Source organism: Balaenoptera musculus, chromosome 4 (assembly GCF_009873245.2).
Source record: "Balaenoptera musculus isolate JJ_BM4_2016_0621 chromosome 4, mBalMus1.pri.v3, whole genome shotgun sequence".
Lineage (NCBI taxonomy): Eukaryota > Metazoa > Chordata > Mammalia > Artiodactyla > Balaenopteridae > Balaenoptera > Balaenoptera musculus.
Window position 1 is genome coordinate 129,807,297 of NC_045788.1, and position 23,158 is coordinate 129,830,454.

General features: G+C 38.4%; 1 protein-coding gene across 1 annotated transcript in view; it reads right to left on the bottom strand.

Moving 5' to 3' along the window:
• The window catches only part of GRIK1 (glutamate ionotropic receptor kainate type subunit 1), a 425,923-nt gene that overhangs the window by 120,607 nt on the left and 282,158 nt on the right, over window positions 1-23,158 (bottom strand). The window contains 3 exon segments of the mRNA XM_036849470.1: window positions 5,702-5,875; window positions 9,176-9,217; window positions 9,219-9,245. Coding sequence (XP_036705365.1) covers window positions 5,702-5,875; window positions 9,176-9,217; window positions 9,219-9,245 — 243 coding nt within the window.

Below are 23,158 nucleotides of genomic sequence, written 5' to 3' on the forward strand. Positions count from 1 at the left end.
CTATGTGACTGACCCCCCCCATAAAATCCCTGGACACCAAGGCTCAGATTAGCTTCCCTGGTGGCAACACTTCATAATGTTGTCACACATCTTTGCTGTGAGAATAAAGCACTGTCAATGCAACTGTCGTGGGAGAGGACCACTAGAAGCTCATGCATGGCTTCTTTTGGACTTGGTCCTTTGTGACTTTTTCCTTTGCTGATTTTAATTTGTATCCTTTTACTGTAATAAACTGTAACTGTGAGTATAACAGCTTTTCTGATTTCTGTGAGTCCTCCTAGCAAATCATCAAATCTGAATGTGGCCTTGGAGACCCCAGTACAAAACAATGAGATGCTATGTCACCTTAGGGATTAGGACTAAAAACATGATATGGCTCTGTGGAGTCTCCACATTTTGCTGCCTGCCTGGTATGTAACTGTTGTCGGAGAAAGCTAGAGGAGATAGGGAGACCTAGTCTTTGGAAAGCAAATGAGCAAAAAGTATAGATTTCCCATTTTCTCTCCAAATTTAGAAACATTCTCACTAACCTGATATGGATAGACAAGTCAGTTCTCCAGGAGGGAAATACTTTCAAATAATACCTCATCCCCCTCATTTCCTGAATTTCCTTTCTTACATGGTGTTAACAGTTTCCTCTATTACAATGCAAATATCTCACCCACAGCATAGAGCTAGCAGAAATTTGCCTCTTAGTATGAATTAGCTGCTTTCCCTCTTTTCTGAGACATGCCTCTTGAAGTGATGAGGATTCTGATAAGGGTGGGAGGACTAGTGTTTTGCCTACACAAGCCCTGCTAGGGAGCAAAAGCTGGTGGGAGTGGATGCTTCTGAGGGAACCAAAGTGCTAAGAGAGGTGGTGAGCACTCAGGAAGTAGGGGAGAGCAACTCAAGAGAGAGCTGGGGTTTAGAAACAGGTAGTGGAAGGTAGCAAAGATATCACCATGTACTCACAATCTAGAAATTCAGTAATTAGGACTGCAGCTCCAGCATGTCCAGTGAGGACTGGCCCAGAAGTTGGCATATTGTGAGCCTCAATGAGTATTTGCCAGCTTTTGAGAAAGACAGGAATAGGGGAAAGAGGACTATATGTGGAGTTGGAAAGCAGACCTGGGTGATGCCACTGGTCATACAAGGTCATACATGTCCCAGGGAATAAGCCACCTTGGGCTATACGTGCAAAGTGAGGAATGTGTCTCTTGTAAATAAATGGATTCTGGCTTCAATAAGACAGAATAAGAATTCTCCCTCTGTATTTCAGAATGTCTTTTGTTCTTCTTTGATTGACTACAAATTGGCAAAACAGCAGATATCGTCAAGTAAATTCAATTCTATGTCCTAAAGGCTTTATATATGTTACCTAATTTAATTTGTAAAGTAACACTCTAAAGTATTATTATAGAGATTTACAGATGAGCTAGGAGGCTCAGAAAGGCTAAATAATTTAGGTTATTTAGTTATTCAGGGATATAGCAAAGACTAAAAACTAGGTTTTCCTTATCTGGAAAGATCTTGCTTTTTCTACTGAATCTCACTGCCTATTGTCTTTCATCACAAGGGTAACAGTGGACACTCAGAGTGGACACTCAAGTTGGACACTCAAAGTGGTCTTCTCTGTGGATCATTATAGGAAAGACTTAGATGTAAGATAAGGGTACTGACTTAACTACTCATTGTGAATGCATTTGAAGGACTGGGAAGGCAGATGACATCGTTGTTTTGTTGTTTCCATGACACAATTTTAGGTTCAAAATCAGAGAAGAATCCATCTGAGAATGGGCCACTCCATTACTCTAGTCTATCCTCAAAAGCCAATAGATCAAATTAGCCCAAGTGCTGAGAGAAATTTAAACATAGAGAAAAGGAATGAAGTAGATTTTACAAAATCACTCTAAACTTCAAGTAGTTAATTAACATTTTGGTTGATAAAACATTTTTTTAATATCTCAAGATGTTTTCAAATAATGAATTTCACTATTTTTGAACTCTATTGACTCAGTAACAGTTTTCTTAATTAACTCAATTTTAACCCTGTTTTTTAAAGTCAATATTTTTTCTCTAATTAAATTTATGTTTCTTAAATCTGAAGTCAAAATTTTTGGACTTAGACATGGTCTGCTTCTTCTTATTTTCAGGTTTGGATGTGTTTTGACATAGTAATATTCTTTGTGGATATTTTTAGTGTATGACGTTCTAAGAAATTCTTAATAGTTAAAACTTGAAGAGGAAAATAGATAAGCAGGTGGAAAGTAAAAATACATAGGTTAGAAAAATTCCTATATTATATATTCATATGCGCATCTGTGTATGTATGCATCACACAGAAAAATATGACTATAAAGGGCTACAGGGAAATTCACTTTGGAGAATGGTGGGATAATGCGTGTGATTTAGGAGAAAGAAATTCTATTATAGTAGGGTATTACTCAAATATTAATAGTGGTTAGTCTATGGTTAATTTTTGAAATAATATTATTACTTTAGAATGATCTCTCTCTTTACTAATCATGTCCATTTCTTGTTTATAGAAGCTCTCTTTGGACTTTTGCAGTATTATTTCAGGCCTACATGAATATTTTTCATTAAATATCTTGAGTCTTAGTAGACCTCAATTCATATTTATTTAGTACATTAATTCCTTTATTAAATACATATTTATTGAAGATCTGCTTTGTGCCAGCTAGTGCTGGGAATAGAGCAGAACACGAAAAGACAAAATCTCCAGCTTCACGGAGTTTATATTGTTGTAGGGGATGACAACGAACAAATATAAATATGACATATTGTCATAAGGGCTACAGAGAAAAGTAAAGCAGGTTAGGGGAGGGGGAATAACAGGAAGGGGACTACTATATTAGGTAGCAGGTTCATAGAAGGCCTCTCCGGTGAGGTAGCATTTGAGCAAACCTGAATAGGGGAAGGTTCTAGCCACAGGAAGCAGCAAATCCTGGAGACGCAAGAATGAATGGAATGCTGGACCTGAGATATATAGGCCCAGTGGAATTGAAACCAAAGGACTTTTTAACTTTAAGGTAGAGAAGAAAGAGTTTGAGTACAGAGGCAATTTGAGAACAAAGACCTGTTAGCAATGGGCCTGGGCTTGGGGACTTGGGGTATGCTCTCTTGACTCAATGATCAGTCCATTGGATGCCCTTATACTTGTCCTTTAACCTTTCTGTGACTCTGTTTCTATATCCCCAAATTAGCCGCCTCTACTAGAAGCCAAAAGGAAACAGTGAACTGCAAAATGGACTATTTGGATAAATAAAGGTCAAAACTATGCTTCACAGGATCAATTTCAAGGCTCTATCTGCATGACGATGGGATCCGACTACTAGTGGGCAACTGAGTGCTACCAGTTTTTTCGACTAATAATGTCATGCCCTAACATAGCTACTGTACCCAATTTTAGAGCAACCTGGTGAGCCACCCTCTTCTGTCCTAATAAATCCCCATTTCCTTTTTATAGTTTATTATAATAACAGAGACCCCTCTGGTTAGATGAAAAGACAATGATAAACTCTAGACCGAATGGGATCTCTCATCCACTGGGACTTGGCTCTGCCATGCTTCCTGTCCGCAGGACCGCTGGGCCTGATTGGGTGAGAATGGAATGGCTCTATCTCCCTCATTCAGTGGTTTGCCTCGTCTCAGTCAATATGTACAAACTGTTGTATCAGCTCAGTATAATTGAAGGGAACAGACACTTCTTTGCTACATTAAGCCATACTTGTGATGAATATTTAATGTTTGTCGCGAATCCACAATCTGTGTTAATATAGCTCCAAACTATAACTCTTTTAGTCATACATGCCAAGCACAGGTAAAAATCTCATCCTGTGATAGAGATCTTGTTTGGGAGGTGGGGTTGGGGTTTGGGCAGAAGATTTTGAACCATATTTGAACACACTGGAATTATAAATCCAGCAGGAAAAAACCCCACAAAAATTAGCACCTCTCTCTCTCTTTCTCTCTCTCTCTCTCTCTCTCTCTCTCACTCTCTCTCTCTCCCTCCTTTTCTCTCTCTTTCTTTAACTTTTCTTCTTCCTTTTCAGAAGTCTAGTATTTCCCTGGATATTCTCTACTTATTCTTATTCAAAGCAATGTTTCAAATCATCCTAAGACTCATTTGTACCAAAATGCTTTCTATCATTGTCTTTCAGATCTCTTTGTGTATTTTGAGTTATTTCAGGTTTAAAAAACAGAAACCTTGAACATGGGATCCTCCAGAACCACTTCATTCATTCATTTATTCTTTTTTGTCATTTGCACCTCATTTAGAAAAGGTAGAAAAAGAAGAGTAATCCAAAGTTTATTTCTCTGTGTGATGATACCTTTCAGTTATCGGTAAATTGCATCATAAAAGCAATAGTGTTTCTCCCGATGACGGGAACAGAGAATGAAATACTATGCCAATTTAAAATGCTATTACCTGCCCACATTCCCAATATCTTTTCCTTTGGATGACACTGTTCTGGCACAGAAATTTTTTTTTTTTTTCCTTCAGTTTTCTTCCATCACACGGGGAGCTTCATTAGAGAATAAAGCAAGAGTAGGTGCATTTGACAACAAGAGACAAATGATGTTAGTGAGAAGCTCTCTGATGAGGCAGTTTGCAATTTATCTGTTCAGCAGAGTACCTGTCTCTCCTTAGGAGGCAGGCTTGGCATCTGCTTCAAGAGCGACATATGGCTGGTATAAAGCACTGTCAGTGTCTGCAGAGGTGTACCTCCATGTACCCAGGACGGTAAGAATGTGAACACACCAACTCTATGGACATCCAGATTTTCCCACATGTGCTTCTGCTTGCTGAGATGTAGCAGAAGCGAGGAAGGCAAGCTAGTTCTGCAGAACCTTTATATGCAGCTTGCTCCTCCTCTTTCCCTCCCTCCTTCCCAAGGTCACATTCCCAGGGACAACCCTCTCCCCACTTACCCTTGCTTTTGTTTATGATTTGTCTCCATTTGGCTGACCGTGATGGCTACTCCTGTTAACTTTTTTACCTGAGGCTATTACTCTCAGGAAGCTGAAAACAGCAGTTTTTGATAGTAGCCATGCACAGGCTTTCAAAATAGTAAGTCCCCTACATATGAACCTTCAAGTTGCGAACTTTCAAAGATGCAAATGTGTGTTTCATCAACGTCAGGCGTGAGTGAAATTGCAGTTTGCCCTCCGTCTCCTATTGCTGATGATCTTTCAGCTCTACCATCTCCCACCTCCTCTCCTATCTCCCACCTCCTCTCCCATCTCCAGTCAATAACTCTTCTTGCCTGTTCACTCGATGCCAGCTCCTGTATGCCAGCTGTTGTACTGTACTACTGTACTTTTCAAGGTACTGTACTGTAAGGTTAAAAGTGTTTCCTTTATTCTTTGTTTGTTTGTTTTCTATGTATTATTTCTGTGAAAAGTATTATAAATCTATTATAGTACAGTATTATATAGCCGATTGTGTTAGCTGGGTAGGAAGGCGAACTTTGTTGGACTTATGAACGAATTGGACTTACGAACGTGCTCTTGGAATGGAACTCGTTCATATGTAGGGGACTTACTGTACATAAAATGTTTTCTCCTCTTCTCATACAAGTCAAAGCACAGGTTATAACACTTTTTCCTCTCACTATGAAAAGCATATGAGATTCTTAACCTAACCCCTAAGGAAGTCAAACATTATCTCAAATGATTTTATTTTAAAACTACTTACTGTCATCATGCCATCCAAAAGGCCAGTCTCGGGCCTGGGTGGGGCCTGAAGTCTCTCCATGGACCACTTCTCAATGATGGATGACACGTGAGGATTGTCAATATTAAGCAGCCGAAACCCGGTCATATTTACACCACTGTACCTATAGAGTTCCAGATCTAAAGCAAATAAGTCCTGCGCAGTATTAAAAATGATAAAAGTAGAAAGAGTTAACATTTTCTGTGCTCTTTAGGCAAAAGAGAACTAATGATTGCAGAAGCAACAAATGATTAAAACAAGAATGGCAGCCATCATCACACTGGTTCTATAAAAGAACATTTCCTCTTGTTTTTCACTTGCATGCTGCCTGACAAACTCTAAGGCAGTAATCAGTTTTCATTTTCATCCTTTTTTTTTTTTTTTTTACAATAGTGTTAAAGTTGGTATAAACCAAGAACAAGAATTTAGCTGCCAATAATTAGTATGCCCTTGGGCACAGGATGTGACATTCTGAGAAGCTAGAGAAGTCTGTTCCTAGGATCTAGGATATAGTCTTTGGGGAGTTGAAAGGGATCTTTGTGTCCATTTGATTCATTGCTTTTATTTTCTAGATGAGGAAACTGCGGTTCTGAGTCGTGATGTGACTGGCCTGAGAATGATCCACTTGTCAGTGGCAGTACCACCCTTCTCCCTCATAACTTGCTGCCCCAGGCTGCCTTGAATATTGCAAAGGAGATGAAGTTTGGAACTTGCATATACATTTGACAGAAAGATAACTCTCAGCAAAAAAAAATACCATTCCCTTGCTCACTGAAAATAACCCATGTCCCATATAATGAGAGAATAAAGAATGCCTGGGGCAAATAAGTCCTGAGCAATATTAAAAATGATAAACGTAGAAAGAGTTAACATTTTCACAAGCTCAGAATAAGAACCAAAGTGTTCTCTTCAGAGAATAAACTGGAGCCTATGGTTGTGTTGATGTGAGTATCTTAACAGTAGTATTTGTTCCCTTTTAGATAATGTTGCAGGGAAAAAACTTGAACCCACCCTAGTATTTTCCATTACAGGTGAAGCTGAGTGTAAACCAGAAGTTTATGTTGACTCATATTTAAAATAGACAAGTGATAATTTCAACTTTTTCCTGTAAAGAAATGTTAGACACTAAAACATGTCATTAAAATATCTCACATTTAAGAATAAACCAAACTTTCAAAATAGCATTTAACATTTAATAAAAGAAAAAAACTTCCATGAAAATTTCTTACCAATGTAACTGCTTTATGAAAGAACAATACAAAACAGTACATTATTTGTGATGATAGTGGTTACTAAAGAGAAGTAGCTTCAGAAACACTCCATGATGTTTATGTGCAGAAGATGCATATAGATTTATTCTTTTGAATAACTCTTTTCTACATCACTAATTCTTCCCAAGATAACTTTGGATTAGACTGTAGAACCATAAGAATGTATCTTTGAACTCGCTCATGTAAGAAAAAGTATACTGCCTTTTAAATGATTATATTTATTTCCCTTGCACTAACTAATTTTTTCTTTAAGTTTCATTAATACTCATGAGCAAGAGTGGTAGGAATATAAAAGCAAAGCATGGCAGAATGCAGATAAAACCAAAGAGAATTGTTTAAAGAAACAAATTTAAAGAGTAAGACCCAAGGAAGAATGATTCCTTTAGCATACTCAATGAATAGAAGGAAAGTTACTCAAGATACAGGGGGTTCATACAGAAACTTCCAGGATGCATATTGAATCCCTTATTAATTCAACAGTACAAAAATACAATGTGCTAAAATGGATACATTAAGCATGTGCAAAATTAGCTTGGTTTCCAAATTGTTTCTATGCAATATACAATATGGAAAGTTTGAGGTCCAATTTTCAACATCCCCTTGTTAGCGGAGGATGAGGAAAGCAAGAGTGTGAGGGCAACTGGTTTGTCCTTCCATTGAAGACCAACCTTCTTAGGTTTCTTTGTTTATATTTTTCTCATATTTCAACGAAACCAACTCAATTGGTGTGTACACCTGGGAATGATGCGAAGTTCTAAGGCAGATGGCAATCTCACCTTGAGTAAGACCTACGTGTTCATGGTGATGAGGAAAGGACCATATTTGTGATCAGAGTAAGATACTTTCCAGTTCTCAGGGTCTCCTTCAACTGTTCTGACAGAAGACCTGATCAGGATGTCAATGAAGGAGGGAAGACCACGGAAACTTTAGTTCAGAAATTTCTGCCCTGCATCCCACTCCCTAGCTCCCAGCTCAGGAGCAGTGATAATTTTGACAACTGCTCCAAAGCATTTGTCTCATGGCATCCTCTGCAGCCCTTCATGCTCTTAGAGATACTTGAGTTAGGGATGGAATTTACTACTTCTAGAAGTATGTGTATGGTAGCTGCCTGATCCTTGTTCCAAACTTTGATTTCCCTAACGTATTAGCCTGCCTTGCCAGTTTTATTTGGTAAAATGATACTCTTACTGAATCTCCCAAAATCTGGGTAGATTTTAGTCGACACACTTTTATAGGTTAGAAATGGAGGTTGGCCCTGTGTTTTCTTCTCACATAAAAGAGTGGAGTATGTGTGTTGGGAGGGGTGTATTGCGTGTGTGTGTGTGTATGGCGAGAGCTATCACATCATTTTGATTTGTTAACTGCCTAAATCATTCTCCCTTGATCTGATAATCTGTCAAAATTTAAAGTTGTATAGTTTCTTTTGAATTTCTCCAGCTTACAGCCATGATTTTTCTTATGATGAAAAATGTTCAATGTGGAAAGCATCTCCCAAGCTCTTTATCTTGATGGTCTTCAAAACACCTGACAGGTGAACCTTGGCCAACCCAGCTATCCACTGGACACAGGTGGTGAAATCACATCAGATCAAAGAATGCCAAGATACTCTTCGGTGTGCCCTCTAATGTATATAGAAAATGTAGATGATTCTTCTTTATTAACAGTTTGTACTTTGTCAGTTTCTATTTAATGAAAGCTTCATTTTAATTCCTTTCTGGGTGCACTTGCATTGATGCTAGTTAAGAAAAGAAAAAGAAAGAAAGAAAGAAAGAAAGAAAGAAAGAAAGAAAGAAAGAAAGAAAGAAAGAAAGAAAGAAAGAAAGAAAGAAAGAAATGAAGGAAGGAAGAGGAAAGGAAGGAAGGAAAGAAGGAAGGAAGGAAAGAAGGAAGGAAGGAAGGAAGGAAGGAAGGAAAGAAAGAAGAAAGAAAGAAAGAAGAAGACCGCACAGAAGACAAGAAAGAACGCACGACAGCCAGCCAGGCCAGGCAAGGCAGGAAGGAAGTGAGTAAGGCCTTCCGGAAGGAAGGTCCTCTCGCCCCTGCTGTCCGCCTTTCCTGGATTAGGATGGGTTCTTAGGAAAGTAAAACAAATCTCCATGACAATAAACCTGCCTTGACACTGGTGGGGCCTGATTTAACAATAACTGAAATCTTTTTTTTTATAGTGTGGAATACATTTCCTCACCAGATACGCTTACCAGGGGGTTGTGAAAAAGTAATGATAGTACCTCAGTCATCATGCCCATGAACAGGATCTGCAAAAGAGAAATAAGGGAAGAATCAGAAACAGAATTATAATAAGAAATAGATAATTAGTAGGTTGACTGCAATAGCTTGGAGACATAGAAGAGGAAGGGGCTTTAGAAATCCATAGACTCAGTAGATCAGAAACCTTAGACAAACCAATGATTGATGTGGAGCTAGGATCCAGGCCACTGACCTCCATCCAATGCACTTTCAGTATGCTATGTTTGACCTTCATGGAAGTAATTGGTCTGATGATCAAATTTAAAAATAGTTTATGCTCAACAAATTTTATATCTGGAGTTGCCCATAATGACACAGAGTTTTGCCTTTCCTACTCCCTGGGTTTCTGAGTAATCCCATGCTTACATATATATTTTATTGATCTCCTTAGCTTTAGTACTTATCATAATGCCTCAGAATAAAACTCATTAAATGTTGAATTGGCAATACTGAAATGTAGGTATATTTAAATGAGGATTTATAAATATGTGTATCTCTGAAACTCTTCTTTCTACCCCTTTCCCATCTTATCCCATAGAGTGAGTAGGGGAAAAGAGGATTGTTTATAGATAGAAGGATGGGGACTATTTTTATACCTATTCTCACTGCCTCTTAATTCTGAGTCTGTTACCTAATTGGGATCCTGACAGTTCCAAACATCCTGTGTATATTGTTTTTATTTGGTGTGGAGGGGCAAAAAGGAGGTAGACAGAAAGGACAGGGGTTCTAGGTAGAGGTAGTTTCTTAAAACTGTGATCTTATTTTTGGATTCCTGAAAATGGTGTCCACTGAGAAGAAACAGTTGCAAATGCTTTGGAGATAAGATATTGTCATCAATCTTTTAAATCAAGAGTATCACCTTCCTTGGCTCAGGTCACAAAGGACTGTTTGAGTGTTGTCTTTTTGGTATTTGCATAGAAATGGATGGAGAAGACTTAGAAATGAAACTTTCAAGACAGTTTTCCCCACAACTCTGATATATTCTGGATGCAAATGAGAATCCCCTCTGGAAGTTTTAAAATCAGATATTCTTAGGCTCCATCCCAGAGACATCCAGAATTAGAATTTCTGAGAGTGGAGCTTCTATACTTCACAGCAGTGGCTGAAAATCACTGGTCTATGGAAAACATGTCCGTTTGCATTAAGGAACAAAGACTTTCATAACTTCAGTTGAAGAGATGGATTGAAAAGTTCTTCAGAAAAGCAACACAAGTTATTGGAGCTTTTATAAGGTGTCTAAGATATGTAAACTAGAATGATTTTACATGAAAGGGGATAAAAAATGGAGAGGGTATTTGGAGATGGCATGTAACATACACGAGCACAGATCTGACACTTCTTATGCCCTCTCTGCTAACATGGAAACCAGAGGAATATTTGGTGAAATTGTAATGTCATGAAGGTAAGACAAATGACAGGAAACTCTCTCTGTGAATCATAAGCCCACAGTATGTAAGTAACTCCTATGGTGATAACAAGACCAGGTGCACAAAAGGATTTTTAAAAGGGTAGGATTGCTTTAGGGCCATCAATAACATTTAAAGTCATGCTTGGTGAGGTCTTATTAGCTGGTCTCTTATATCACTGGAGCATAAAGAGCTAACCTGCTGGGGTCAGTCAGGAATTCAATTTTTCATTTAGGTTGTTAGTATAATTGCAGCCAAGACTATCTCTTGAAAGGGAACTGGAAAGTTTTATGTCAAGATATAGACCTGGACACTGAGGTTTAAAGTATTGTTTCTGAAAAAACACAAAGGCACCTGAGTTTCCAGCTTTTCACATGGGCTAATTTTTCTTTTTAAACTTTATTGTGGGGGCATTTGATCACCAATTGAGAGTATAGGCTTTTTTTTTAAAGCAACCATTCAACTAATTATTATTATTATTATTATTTATAATTTCTGGAAGCAAATATTCATTTGATATGTCTCTTAATGTTAGAAAAGAGTTACGCAGATGCAGTGAATAAATAGCTAATGGACCTGCTTTTGTTGCAGAAAGAATCCTTGGGTCTTCCAGATACACTTTTTATTTGATATACTAGAAGAATCCCCATTCTTGACTTTCCTACCTAGTGCCTGGGTCAGTGCTTCCTGGTTCTTCCCTTGAATTTCCTAGAAATGAAAATTAAGAAACAAGTATAGTCATGGATCACTGAGCTGTCAATTTTGTGGACTCTCTAGGACATGGGTGAATGAGAAGTGTTTAGATAGAAATAATGCCAATAGCACCAAAGCTCTTTATAATGGTTTGTAGACTGATTGGGACTGACTGCTCTGTTGTCAAATGGTAGTATACTTTATACTTTATAGCATTCACACCACGATTTTCTCTCTGCGTGTTGGTATTTCAGCTAAAAGTCATTAAGGGATTACGAAAATGTCATATCAAGATAAATGTCAGTTTTTCAAATAGTGTAATCATGATATGGGGATTTTTAAATGGTTCTTTGCAAAACTGACTTTTTCCTAACAAACACCACCTTGTTTGAATTTTTTTACTGTATTTTGCTGGATTGACCAGGAGGCACTGACTTAGGCAGTGTACACTTTACCAAGACAGTATTACTAGGAACTAGTTTTGGCTCTATTTAAATCATTTTTAATGGTGCAAAACACATCACATCACATCACACACACTAATAAGTAATAAACGTGGCTGTCAATACTATTTGTACTGACGACACATTCCCCTTAATTGCTTCCACCAATACTTTAATAATAGTTGTTTCCTAACAGAATTATTCTTATTAAATATCCCCTTGAAACCATATTATTGACAGATTGATAGACTGTAAAAACCTAGCCCTTTCAATAGAATTTTATATCTATAGTAGGGATGTATTTAATACCTATTAGTCTTCTTGATTTTGGAAGACCCATAGGGTGGATTTCCCTAGTGCCAGTTCCAATTTTCCAATGTGATAGAATTGCATTTCCTGGCCCCTTGCGCTTGGGTGGAGCCATGCACTGGTTTTGGTCAAGGAAGTGGGAAAGATACTGATATATGTCACCCTCCAGAGATCTCACTCACCCTGACAGGTGACTACCATGATTATCAGTGCCAGACAAGCCAATTTTTTGTTTTTGTTTTTGTATTTCTGAATAAATACAATTATATGTTTCATAAATACTGTAAGGTATGTCATGACTTTCTTTTGATTACTAGAGACTTTAGGGTCAAAATTGTGGGTCCTCCATTAGCAACTACTCAGGAACATAGGATATATATTCTATGTGCTAATGCCATTCAGCTTTATGTTTTTCTTTAATTTTTCCCTTGGTACCAACTTCATCCCTTTCTTAAAAAATATTTATGACTTTTTTCAAATGTATTTTTTTAGGCTGCTTCAGTTCTTTGCATAATAAAGATATAACATGAATAAATTATCCTGGCTGGGAGAAGCAGCATAATTTTTTTTTCCATAAAGAGAGATGAACTATTCAGATCTTATATAGCTGGGTTGGGTTAGGGTAACAAAAAAGGCCTCCAGCAAAATATCACTCATAGTTAATCATATTCTATGTCTTTGCAGAATCAATGATAAGAACTCAAAAGTTCATGTAGATGGTGATGGTTCATTTTATGTGTCAACTTGACTGGGCCGAGGGGTGCCCAGATTAAACGTTATTTCTGGGTGTGTCTGTGAGGCTGTTTCCAGATGAAATAAGCTTTTGAGAAAGCAGATGACTCTTCCCAATATGGTGGGCATCATCCAATCCACTGAGAGTTTGATTAGAATAAAAAGGCAGAGGAAGAAGGAATTCACCCCTTTTCCTTCCTGCCTGACTGCCTGAGCTGGGACTTTGGCGTTCTCCTGCCCTTTGACTGAGATTTTCACCACTGACTCTTCTGATTTTCAGGCCTATAGTTTCAGACTGTAATTACACCACAGCCTTTCTCGGTCTCTAGCTTGCACATGGCAGACTGTGGGCCTTCTCAGTCTCCATAGTTAAGTGAATCATTTCTTCATAATAAATCTCTTCATATATATTTCCTATGGGTTCTGTTTCTCTGGAGAACCCTGGCTAATACAGAGAACAATACCAAAATACTAAAAGTCCTACATACTCTGCATACGTATGACATTCCTTTCTATCTAGATAACACAGTCCTTAAACGAGTGAGGGGAAGAGAGGCTGACACCTACGTGAAGGCTTTCTCTGTATTATGCTATTATAGAAATGCCACAGACTATTCTATTGTTTCAGTGGCTAGAAAATAATTACTGTTTTCTTTCTTTTGTAGTCAAAATGAATCATCAGAAAGCAGAATAAAACTCATTGACATCTTTATTCCTGTCTTGCCCCTAGGTTCATCAGAACCATTTTATTTTTAGATTCCATGTATATGTGTTATCATATGGTATTTGTTTTTCGCTTTCTGACTGACTTCACTCTGTATGACAGACTCTAGGTCCATCCACCTCACTACAAATAACTCAGTTTTGAGAATGGACTTGAGGACACGGGGAGGGGGAAGGGGAAGCTGGGACGAAGTGAGAGAGTGGCATGGACATATATACACTATCAAATGTAAAATAGATAGCTAGTGGGAAGCAGCCGCATAGCACAGGGAGATCAGCTCGGTGCTTTGTGACCACCTAGTGGAGTGGGATAGGGAGGGTGGGAGGGAGATGCTAGAGGGAGGGGATATGGAGATATGTGTATACATATAGCTGATTCACTTTGTTGTACAGCAGAAACTAACACATCATTGTAATGCAATTATACTCTAATAAGCATGCTAAAAAATAAATAATAATAACTCATTGACAGTTGACTCTTGGAAGGACAACTCTAATGACCCCACTGTTATCAAGGTTTTCTGAAGCACAGTTGTTGTTCATTAACTATGATGGCTCCACTTTTGCCCAGCTGTTCTCTGGAGTTTTTACAATAGAACTCTCATGGCCTTGTTCACAATAGTATTGACTCTTCTTGGTCTAGCTCTGTTGTTCTTTGCAAAGACGATCTTTTGGATTTAGATGAGTAAAGGTATCACATACAGCCTGAGCATCACAAAGACCATAGTTTAGTTTCTTGAGAACCCTCATCCAAGTCTAGATGAAGAGAGTTTGTAGAGTCTAATTCCTATGGTTGGTGACAGAGTTGGTCTATAAGACACTTGGAAACTCTCTGAGAAAAATCTTCGCATAACATGTCCTGGTATAAAGACACCTATGTCACATTTCAACAGGATCATTTTCCTGAAGGCAATGCAGAGCTATGGAGACAGCAATTCTCCACAAACTCTCAGCATCCATTGCTAAAAGCAATTCATACATCACAAATAATTGGCATAATGCTGCTATCATAGTAGCGGAAACTTAAAATGGAACCTGGAGTGCTCCTAAGCATTTTTGAGGGATTCTTATAATATTCATAAGGGGTTTTATTTCTGCATCTTTCCATTGAAAAATAGGTGTCTTAGAAGTGTATATTGGCTAACCTAAAGTATATTGCTCCTTTTATAGCCTTCTCAATATCAAGATAAATTCTAAACCATCAGACATGATTTCTAGTCAATAATTTCAAGCGAACAACTTCTAAATGTGTGACGTACAATGTGGCTAAAATAATATTTTTACCTCAAGATAGAAATAAGTTATTTCAGCATAAAAATATCTTCAGGAAACCAGTTGAATAATATCAAGTCTCAGAGAAGCAGTTTTAAGAAGAAGGTTTGAGCTCTAGGATGTAGCTCTTTCTTACCTGCCAACTTTGGTACTTCGGGCTGCAATTGCACTCTCCTCTGAGCAGAATGCTCCTTTGGCAACGTAGTTTTTAACGTTGGTCACCAGTAGAACAAGTTAGGTAAATTAGGCCTTTAGATCAGTCTTTACTGATGCAAAAAAAGACACTCATACAATACTGAATGACTGTAACTTATATCTACAAAGGTAACAGTGGAATGTATGGAAAATAGCATTGGACCCCTGAAAACCCTGACATGTAGAAAACTACCCATATCCTTATGGAGTAGGATGAATAATGGCCCCTTAAAAATGTCCACATCCTAATTTCCCGAATATGCTAATATGTTACCTTACATGGCAGAAGAACTTTGCATATGTGATTAAGTTAAGGATCTTAGTTTATGGGAAATTACTCTGGATTATCCAGGTGGGCCCAGTGTAATCACAAGGGTTCTTATAAGATGGAAGCAGATGGTCAGAAGGCAGAGGAAGTGATGTGAAGATGGAAAGAGAGGGAATGAAAGGCAGTGTGACGTGGGACCACAAGCCAAGGAATGAGGACAGCTTCTAGAAGCTGGAAAAGACAAGGAATTAGATATTCCCTGAATCCTCCAGAAGGAAAATAGCCCTGTCAACAGCTTGATTTTAGACTTCTGACCTCCAGAATTGTAAAAGAGTAAATTTTTATTGTTTAAGCCACTACATTTGTGATAATTTGTTACAGCAGAATATGAAACCAACGCTCCTCATTTGCTCATCTTTCTGGGATTATGGCCTATGAGATTGCACAATTTTGGTGTATTGCTATCAAGAGCATGTATCAAGAGGAAAAATGACTTGTTTGAAGTTGAAAACTTTCTAAATTTCTTTGTGCCCCTCCATTCGCACACATATACTAACCACATGCATGTACACAGATACAGCTACCCACAAAGAGTCTAGGGTTTTCCTTCCATTTGAAGATAGTGCTATGCCACTTACAAACCCAGACCACTTTCCTCCTGCCTCCAAGTGAAATCAAAGGAAAGCAAAGAGTATTCCACATAGTGTTGGTGAATGGAATAGCTGCACTATTTGAGAGTGTCTTTCAGTCTTAATTCCTTTATAAGCTTCTCTCTCTAGAGGTATGGTCAGAAGAAGAAGGGAAGCTGATACTAATAGATATTAATAAATGGAGTGGAGCCCAATGGGGTTTAGTTTAGCCTCAGAAGATAAACCTACTAGAAGAGCCACATGGCATCATCCAGGTACACAGCAGAAGAGATTATGCTATTTAGGGAGTACAGTCTGCTGACAACAGAGCAGGAAAAAAAAAGATTTCCCCTAGCAGAATGAAATAGGCAACCTGGCAAATAGGATAGAGTGGAGCTTTTGGAGGATTACATGAACCCAAAGAAAAAAACTCTCTGCAACATCCAAGGGAAATTGGTGGAAATATGAGGTATAAGAAAGACTATAGTAGAAGAAAAGTTTTAACAGCAAAGAACTGAACGAATCTTGAAGTTGGAAATTTAGCAGAGAATATGTTGCATACACTGTAATCTTTTTGCAATAAGCTTCTTTCATAACGGTGGTAATAAAAACTATACCTCAAATTTGCCTGAGGGTAACCTTTTGAGGGAGAGATTAGTCATGTAGTCACTAAATGGTGGTCTTGTTGGTCTCATGATATCTCTGTAGCACAATAAAGTTATCATAATTTGGGTCCTGTTTCTCAGTTTTTTGGCTTTTTAGATGACTTTATTTTGTCAATTTATCTAGTAGCTATCAGGCTTAGAAAACTATTATTTTTATCAGTGTTTCTCAGTGCATTAGTATCTCCAAAGAACTCTTTAAAAACACCCATGCCTGCACCCTATCCCTAAATATTCTGATTTATTTGGTCTAGGTTCTAGGCATTGGTATCTGTGATACCAAGACTCTCCAGGTGATACTTACATACAGCCAGAGCTGAGAACCACTCATTTATATTAACCAAACTCATATTTTAAAGGCATAACAATAATGATCAAAACTATTATTTGATGAGTGCTACAACATGTCCACTGCTGTGATAGGTTCTTTATCTACTATTGGGGAGGAAGTGTTATCCTCAATTTATAGATGTGAGTATAGTTATAGTACTTGAACCCAGGTTTGATTTCAATCCTGGGCTCTTTGTGCTATATTTATAATAGGAGGTATATGTGGGAGGAAAGTCAATAATTTGTACAAAGTCCTTCTGTACTTTGAGAACCCAAATATAAATGTATGGTTCTTTGGTGAGAGCAAAGTTAGAAGGACAAAGTTAGAAGGACAGGAATTTATCTTAAGGAATGAATCCATCAAGCCAAGAGAGCTTGATAAGTTGCCCCTCTATTCTTGTTCAGAGAGCTGGACCCCATTATAAAAGGTTGTACCATGGATGATGCTGCAGGTATTATGAGGAGCTTCACTCACTTCTCCTCCTTCTGTCAGGAATTCAGACCTACATAGCTCTTCTATTACAACATCTCTTTAGATATTAGAATTAATTAGATTCTAATTTTAAATCCCTTTAGTGATCTTTCAGGAAGAACTTCAGTCTCTTTAATGGGGTCAGCTTTCATGAAGAAAAGATAGCTTGGGACTTCCCTGGTGGCACAGTGGTTGGGAGTCCGCCTGCCAATGCAGGGGACACGGGTTTGAGCCCTGGTCCGGGTGGATCCCACGTGCTGCAGAGCAACTGGGCGCCTACGCCACAACTGCTGAGCCTGCACGCTGCAGCTGCTGAGGCCAGCGCGCCTGAAGCCCATGCTCCGCAACGGGAAGGGAGGGGCATCTCAGTGAGAGGTCCGTGCACCGCGACGAAGACCCAACACAGCCAAAAATAAATAAATAAATAGATAAATAAATAAATAAATTTAAATCTTCAGAAAAGTTAAAAAAAAAAGTACTACTTAAAAAAAAAAAAGGAAAGGATAGTTTGTAAAAAAAATTGTAATGCAATTGTTAAAATTGTGTGATACACATAATAATAGATATTTTTGTGTGCTTGATGTTATAATGGCAGTGGACACAAGGTGCTTAGGGCTTTGCATGACATGCTAAACAATGCGGGCTTTATACTTAAGGCAATAAGGGGGTGGGGCGGGCAATCAGGAATTTCAAACTTGAGAGGGGTAAGATCAGATATTTTATTTAAAATGAACAGTTTCTGAGGCCATATGGAGGCTGGGTGGAGAAAAAGAGAGGGAGAGGACTTGTGACCGAGAGATCAATTGTTCTAGCACAGGAGGAAGATGATGAAAGTGATGGAGAAAAGGAGGTAGAATCTGAAATATAGTTAGAAGGCAGAATCTACAACATTCGGTAACTAATAAATAGGAAAGGTGAGGGAGAGTCAAGGAGATTCCCAGGTTTCTGGCTTGAGTAATCGAATGTTATTTCTGGTTGGTGGGAGGAAGGACGAGGAGGAAGAAGCAATATGTTAAGTCTGGCATGGAGATTGAATGACATCAGATGAGATCCTCATAAGGTTGGGAGACTTGGTAATTCAGACTGAAAGGAGGTTTGGGAACCACTATTGTGATATGGTGGAGGAGGTGACACAGTGATAGAGTTAGGATTGGGAAGCACTGTATCACTCTTGTAGTTTTGCCTAGATACCATATCACTAATAATACTGATGATGCTAATCCGTAACATGTGGGATACTTCATGCATCAGTGGTGGGCTGCTTAGTGCCTTATAGGCATTGTCACATTTAACTTTTCTCAAAACAGCATGAGCTATGGGCTATGACATTCCCATTTTACAGATGCAGCAAAGAACAAATAACTAAGTCCTCTACTAAATAACCTCATTCAATACATTGAAGTTTTTCATAGCACTTTATTCTCCCTTTACCCTGGCACAGTCTTTAGCACATAGAAAACAGCCAATACATGTCAACTGAATAAATGGTGAAATTTGGATCTTACAGGGTCATGCTTATAACAGAAAGGATGTGGCTAACAGTCATGGGGAAGGTAGGGTGGAGGGATCTTTTTGGTAAAATCTTGCATTTATGAAAGGTTGAAGAAGCAGGTATGGTTAACATAATGAAGTGATTTTTAACCTACTTCAGTCTTCAGCCTTCTTTAGGGAATCAGATAGAAGCTATGGATCTTTTCCCCTGAGAAAGTCACACCGAGGGGCACAGACATCCTCAAAATTTTGAATAGAGCTGAGGATCACTGATCCTGCTACAGGCTTAAGACATGCTTTTTGTTATACACATCTTCAAATTCCTTACGTGATTCCTTTTAAATTACCCCCACTTCTCTTGCAAAGATAATTTCTCTTATTGCCTATTACAGCCAAATTTTGATGTAGCTGGAATTAAGCATTAGAACATTTCTGAGGCATATATGTGATTTTTATTACCTCTGAATTCGGATTGAAACAAATCTAAGTCCTTTTCCAAATCTACTCACTGGAGGTTTTAGAGCATCCTCGGAAGGGCATCTTGTACACTAAGAATACAAACAAATTGCAAACCCTTTCAGTAAATTTTTGATTATTCATAGAGGTCAATTAATTCTTGTGTATATTAATAACATACTCATATCTATGAACTGCTCCTTACAATCCAAACTAACTATGTGCTCAGGAAATGTAAATAGATTTTAATATCAGCCTGAGAGAAACATAATTAGAATAAGAATGTGCTGCCAAAAAAATTATATAACAAACTGCAAATTATCATCCAGTTAGTATAAACTGAGATTCATCATGATTACATTGTCAGGATTTATCCAAAGTAATGAACTTCTCATCAATTAAGTATCTCAAAGACTACCAAAGGGCTCTAAAAAACCTTAAAAAAGAATGAACTGCTTAATTATTTCCCCATTTCTTTGAAAGCCTACTAAGTACAAGGCAATGTGCTAGTTCTTTATGTCTAGACGCTAGTAAGAGGATTCTTGATCGCTTGTATGCATGGACGCTCAGAGCTGAAGGGAAACTTAGCAACAATTAGAATCTAATCCAACAATCCTATTTTACAGGTGAGGTGACTGAGTCTCAGAAAAATAAACAGACTCGCTCAAAGTAGCATATTAAGACGGGCTATGAAACTCAGATCAGAGACACATTAGACCCTGGTTTGAAATTCCAGCCTTGCCATCTAGTGTATGCTTTGGAACCTCATTCTTCTCATTTGTAACATGGGATATTTTGAGACAGTAAAAAGATAACACTTCAGTCAAATACATAGCCTATTCTGGCACACAATGACTACCCAATAAATGGCATTTATTTTATCCTATTAGGGGAAGAGCAGAGTTTGCAACTGCATCTCCCAACTTTCAGTCTAAGACACTAGTCACAGTTCCCTACTGCTTTAGAAATTAGCTTCATGGTCTCCAACCAGTAAATTGGCATTAGACAGCTAAACTCTTGTGACATTCATTTTCAAAGTCTCTTTTTGCCTTAAGGTGGCAGGGATTTGGGGTTTTGTTGTTGTTTTCATTGTTGTATCTTTATCACCTTCAATCAGTGCTCAACAAATATGTGTTGAATGAAATAAATGAATTTCTTTACCATGTCCCCACCACATTCGCTACTTGGCTTCAATATAAACAACATTTCTTGAGAACTTGTGTAAACTAGAAATGATTGGATGTTTGAGAATCAAAGGAAATAACGCATCCAAGAAATATGAAGCTTAACTAAAATGTGTTCCAGGTTCCATTACTTGTAGAATCAGTTGACTTCTTGGTGTACATAACAGTAGCAGAATAGGATACTTTCTTTTCCTTTTAAATCCTGAGATAAGTTTCAAATCCCAGCCTAGCCACTTGCTGGCTCTGTGACTTTGGGCAAGTTACAAAATCTCTCTGAAATCTGTCAGTTTCTTGTATGCAGAATTTTCTCATAAAAATTAAATGAGTGATGCATTTCACTTGCTTAGGACAGTGCCTGGAACATAGTAAGTGTTGAGTAAAAGGTAGCCCTAAGGTCTTTGGCTTATTTTATGTGTTTATGATTAGAAATAACAGACTTGGGGATATGACTTAGCTGGTGCAGGTTCCAAACACAGATTTGCAACCTTTTAGCACATCACAGCTGTACTGCTTGACTTGATGTTTTCTGTCCTAAGAGATGAAGGCTAATGGTACTTCTGTCCTGTGAAAACATGAAATGAAACCCATCTAACTACCTCTGCTTGTCTTGGTCAGAGATGTTAGGCATAACTTATATGGGGAAAAAAATCCATGCACAAAATTATTTGATTAATCAGCTTTGCCATTGCACTTCCTAGCAGAGGGAAGCCAAGCGTTTAAAAAATACATTTTCTGCCTGGTCTTGTTTTTATGTTAATTAAAAAAAAAAAAAAAAAAAAAAAGAAACAAAAGCACACAAATGTTGACAGGAGAAAATGCAATATAATTCTACAAAATATTTTGGTACTAAAATGTTCTATGGAGGCTAATGGCTCAATTATAGCTTAATGCTCATTGCCACGAGTGTTGTAAGAGGAAAAACCTCTCCCCTCTGATGCACTTGTTCATGTAAACAAGACAGCAGTTTTCCTGAGTCAGAAACAGTATGTGCACACTCATCCACTGGCCACTCTCTAGCTCAGGGAATTGGCCCAGCCCTGAAGCAGCTTCCCTGCTAGATGAAGCACCACTGCATCCCTTCCCTCCTTATCAGAGAACCATTAGGTTTCACTATGCTTGAAATAGTGACCTGCTTTCTCAATCCTATTACAGGATTTGAAAACGACTCTGCAGTTCTCCAAAGAGGCAAATTTATTTTCAGGAAGGAGAATCATTAGCTCAAGTACATTACAGTTCTTAATAATACAGAATTTCAGGGTTGAATGAAACCTTCCTTTTGAGGAAACTGAGGCGCAGAGGGATGACTTGTTCAAATGTGCTTGGCAGAGTTGAGAGTTCAGCATACTGAGTGGAGTGGAAGAAAGGTGATTTGGGAGATTACTGATTAAGAGCTTCTAAGCACAGTTCTTGGATCATTCATTTCATCTATTCATTCAACAGAGATGTATTTGTCACTCGTTGTGTGTCAAATAATGTAATAGATGTTGGGGATTTGGGAGAACAAGACAAAGAAAGCTCCCATCCTCTTGGAGTTTACAGTATAGTAGGGGATAGAGATAACAAATGAATCAAGGTCCTTAATTAATTATAGATTTTTATTAGGGTTACAGAGCAACTAAGTAGAGTGCAAGGTCATAAGGAATGAGAAAATAGTTTCTTCTCCTTTATCTCCCAAGAGTTAATCATGAAGGCTTAGGTGAGACAGACTTTGGAAAAGAACGTTCCAGGTGTTGGCAACTGCAAGTGAAAAGGCCATAAAGTAGGGAAAGGAGGGCATGTTACATGACCAGGCAGAGTGCCCTTGAAATAGTGTATTGGAAGCTGGAGGCTGGCAGGGAGGCTGGAGGGGGTGGATGGGTCACATCATGCAGGCCACAGATTTTTGCATTAAAAGCATTCTCGGTAGATAAAATTAACACTGTTCCTGAGTTTCAATTTTCATTTCCAGAAAAAAAAAAGATAGTACTAATTATATCAATGATTATTATGTCAATTAAAGGCTATGGTTGCTTCTCACCCAGCATGGCACTAGGCACATGTTAGGAATTCCCTACCTAGAGTCATCCTACCCTGTGCCTCATCTTTATTTGTTTTGTTTTTGTTCTTGTTTCTTTGTCTGCGCTGTGTGGCATGCAGGATCTTAGTTCCCCTGCAGTGGAAGTGCAGAGTCCTAACCACTGGACTGCCAGGGAAGTCCCCCGTGCCTCATCCTTAAATTCATCTGTCATCAGCCACTCTCTCGGGAGAATCATACTCAGTAGGAGCGAGTGAAGGTGCAAGTGTGGTGGATGGTGAGGAGTCAGTGGGAAGACAGAGGGACTTGGGGGATGTGGGAGTGAGGAGGAGCTGGGGACCTGGGATTTCCACATTAAAGGCAGGTTAAGGAGAGATCAGCATCCTCTAAAAGCAGCAGGATGCCTGCTGGGAGGTGATGGATGGACAGGGAGAGAAGAAGACATGGAATGACCTGACGGGTCCCATGTGTATGCTGCTGGTTTTCGGGGCCACTCTCAGACTGCAGAAATTCACGAAGGCCATTTGTTCTTATGAGAGCCGTGCTCCCCTGTAGCCTAATCAAGTCTTGACATTTGAATTTCTAACTAATTTTGGGGAAATAACTTTTCAGATTCTCATCATATAGTACTTGTTCAATATG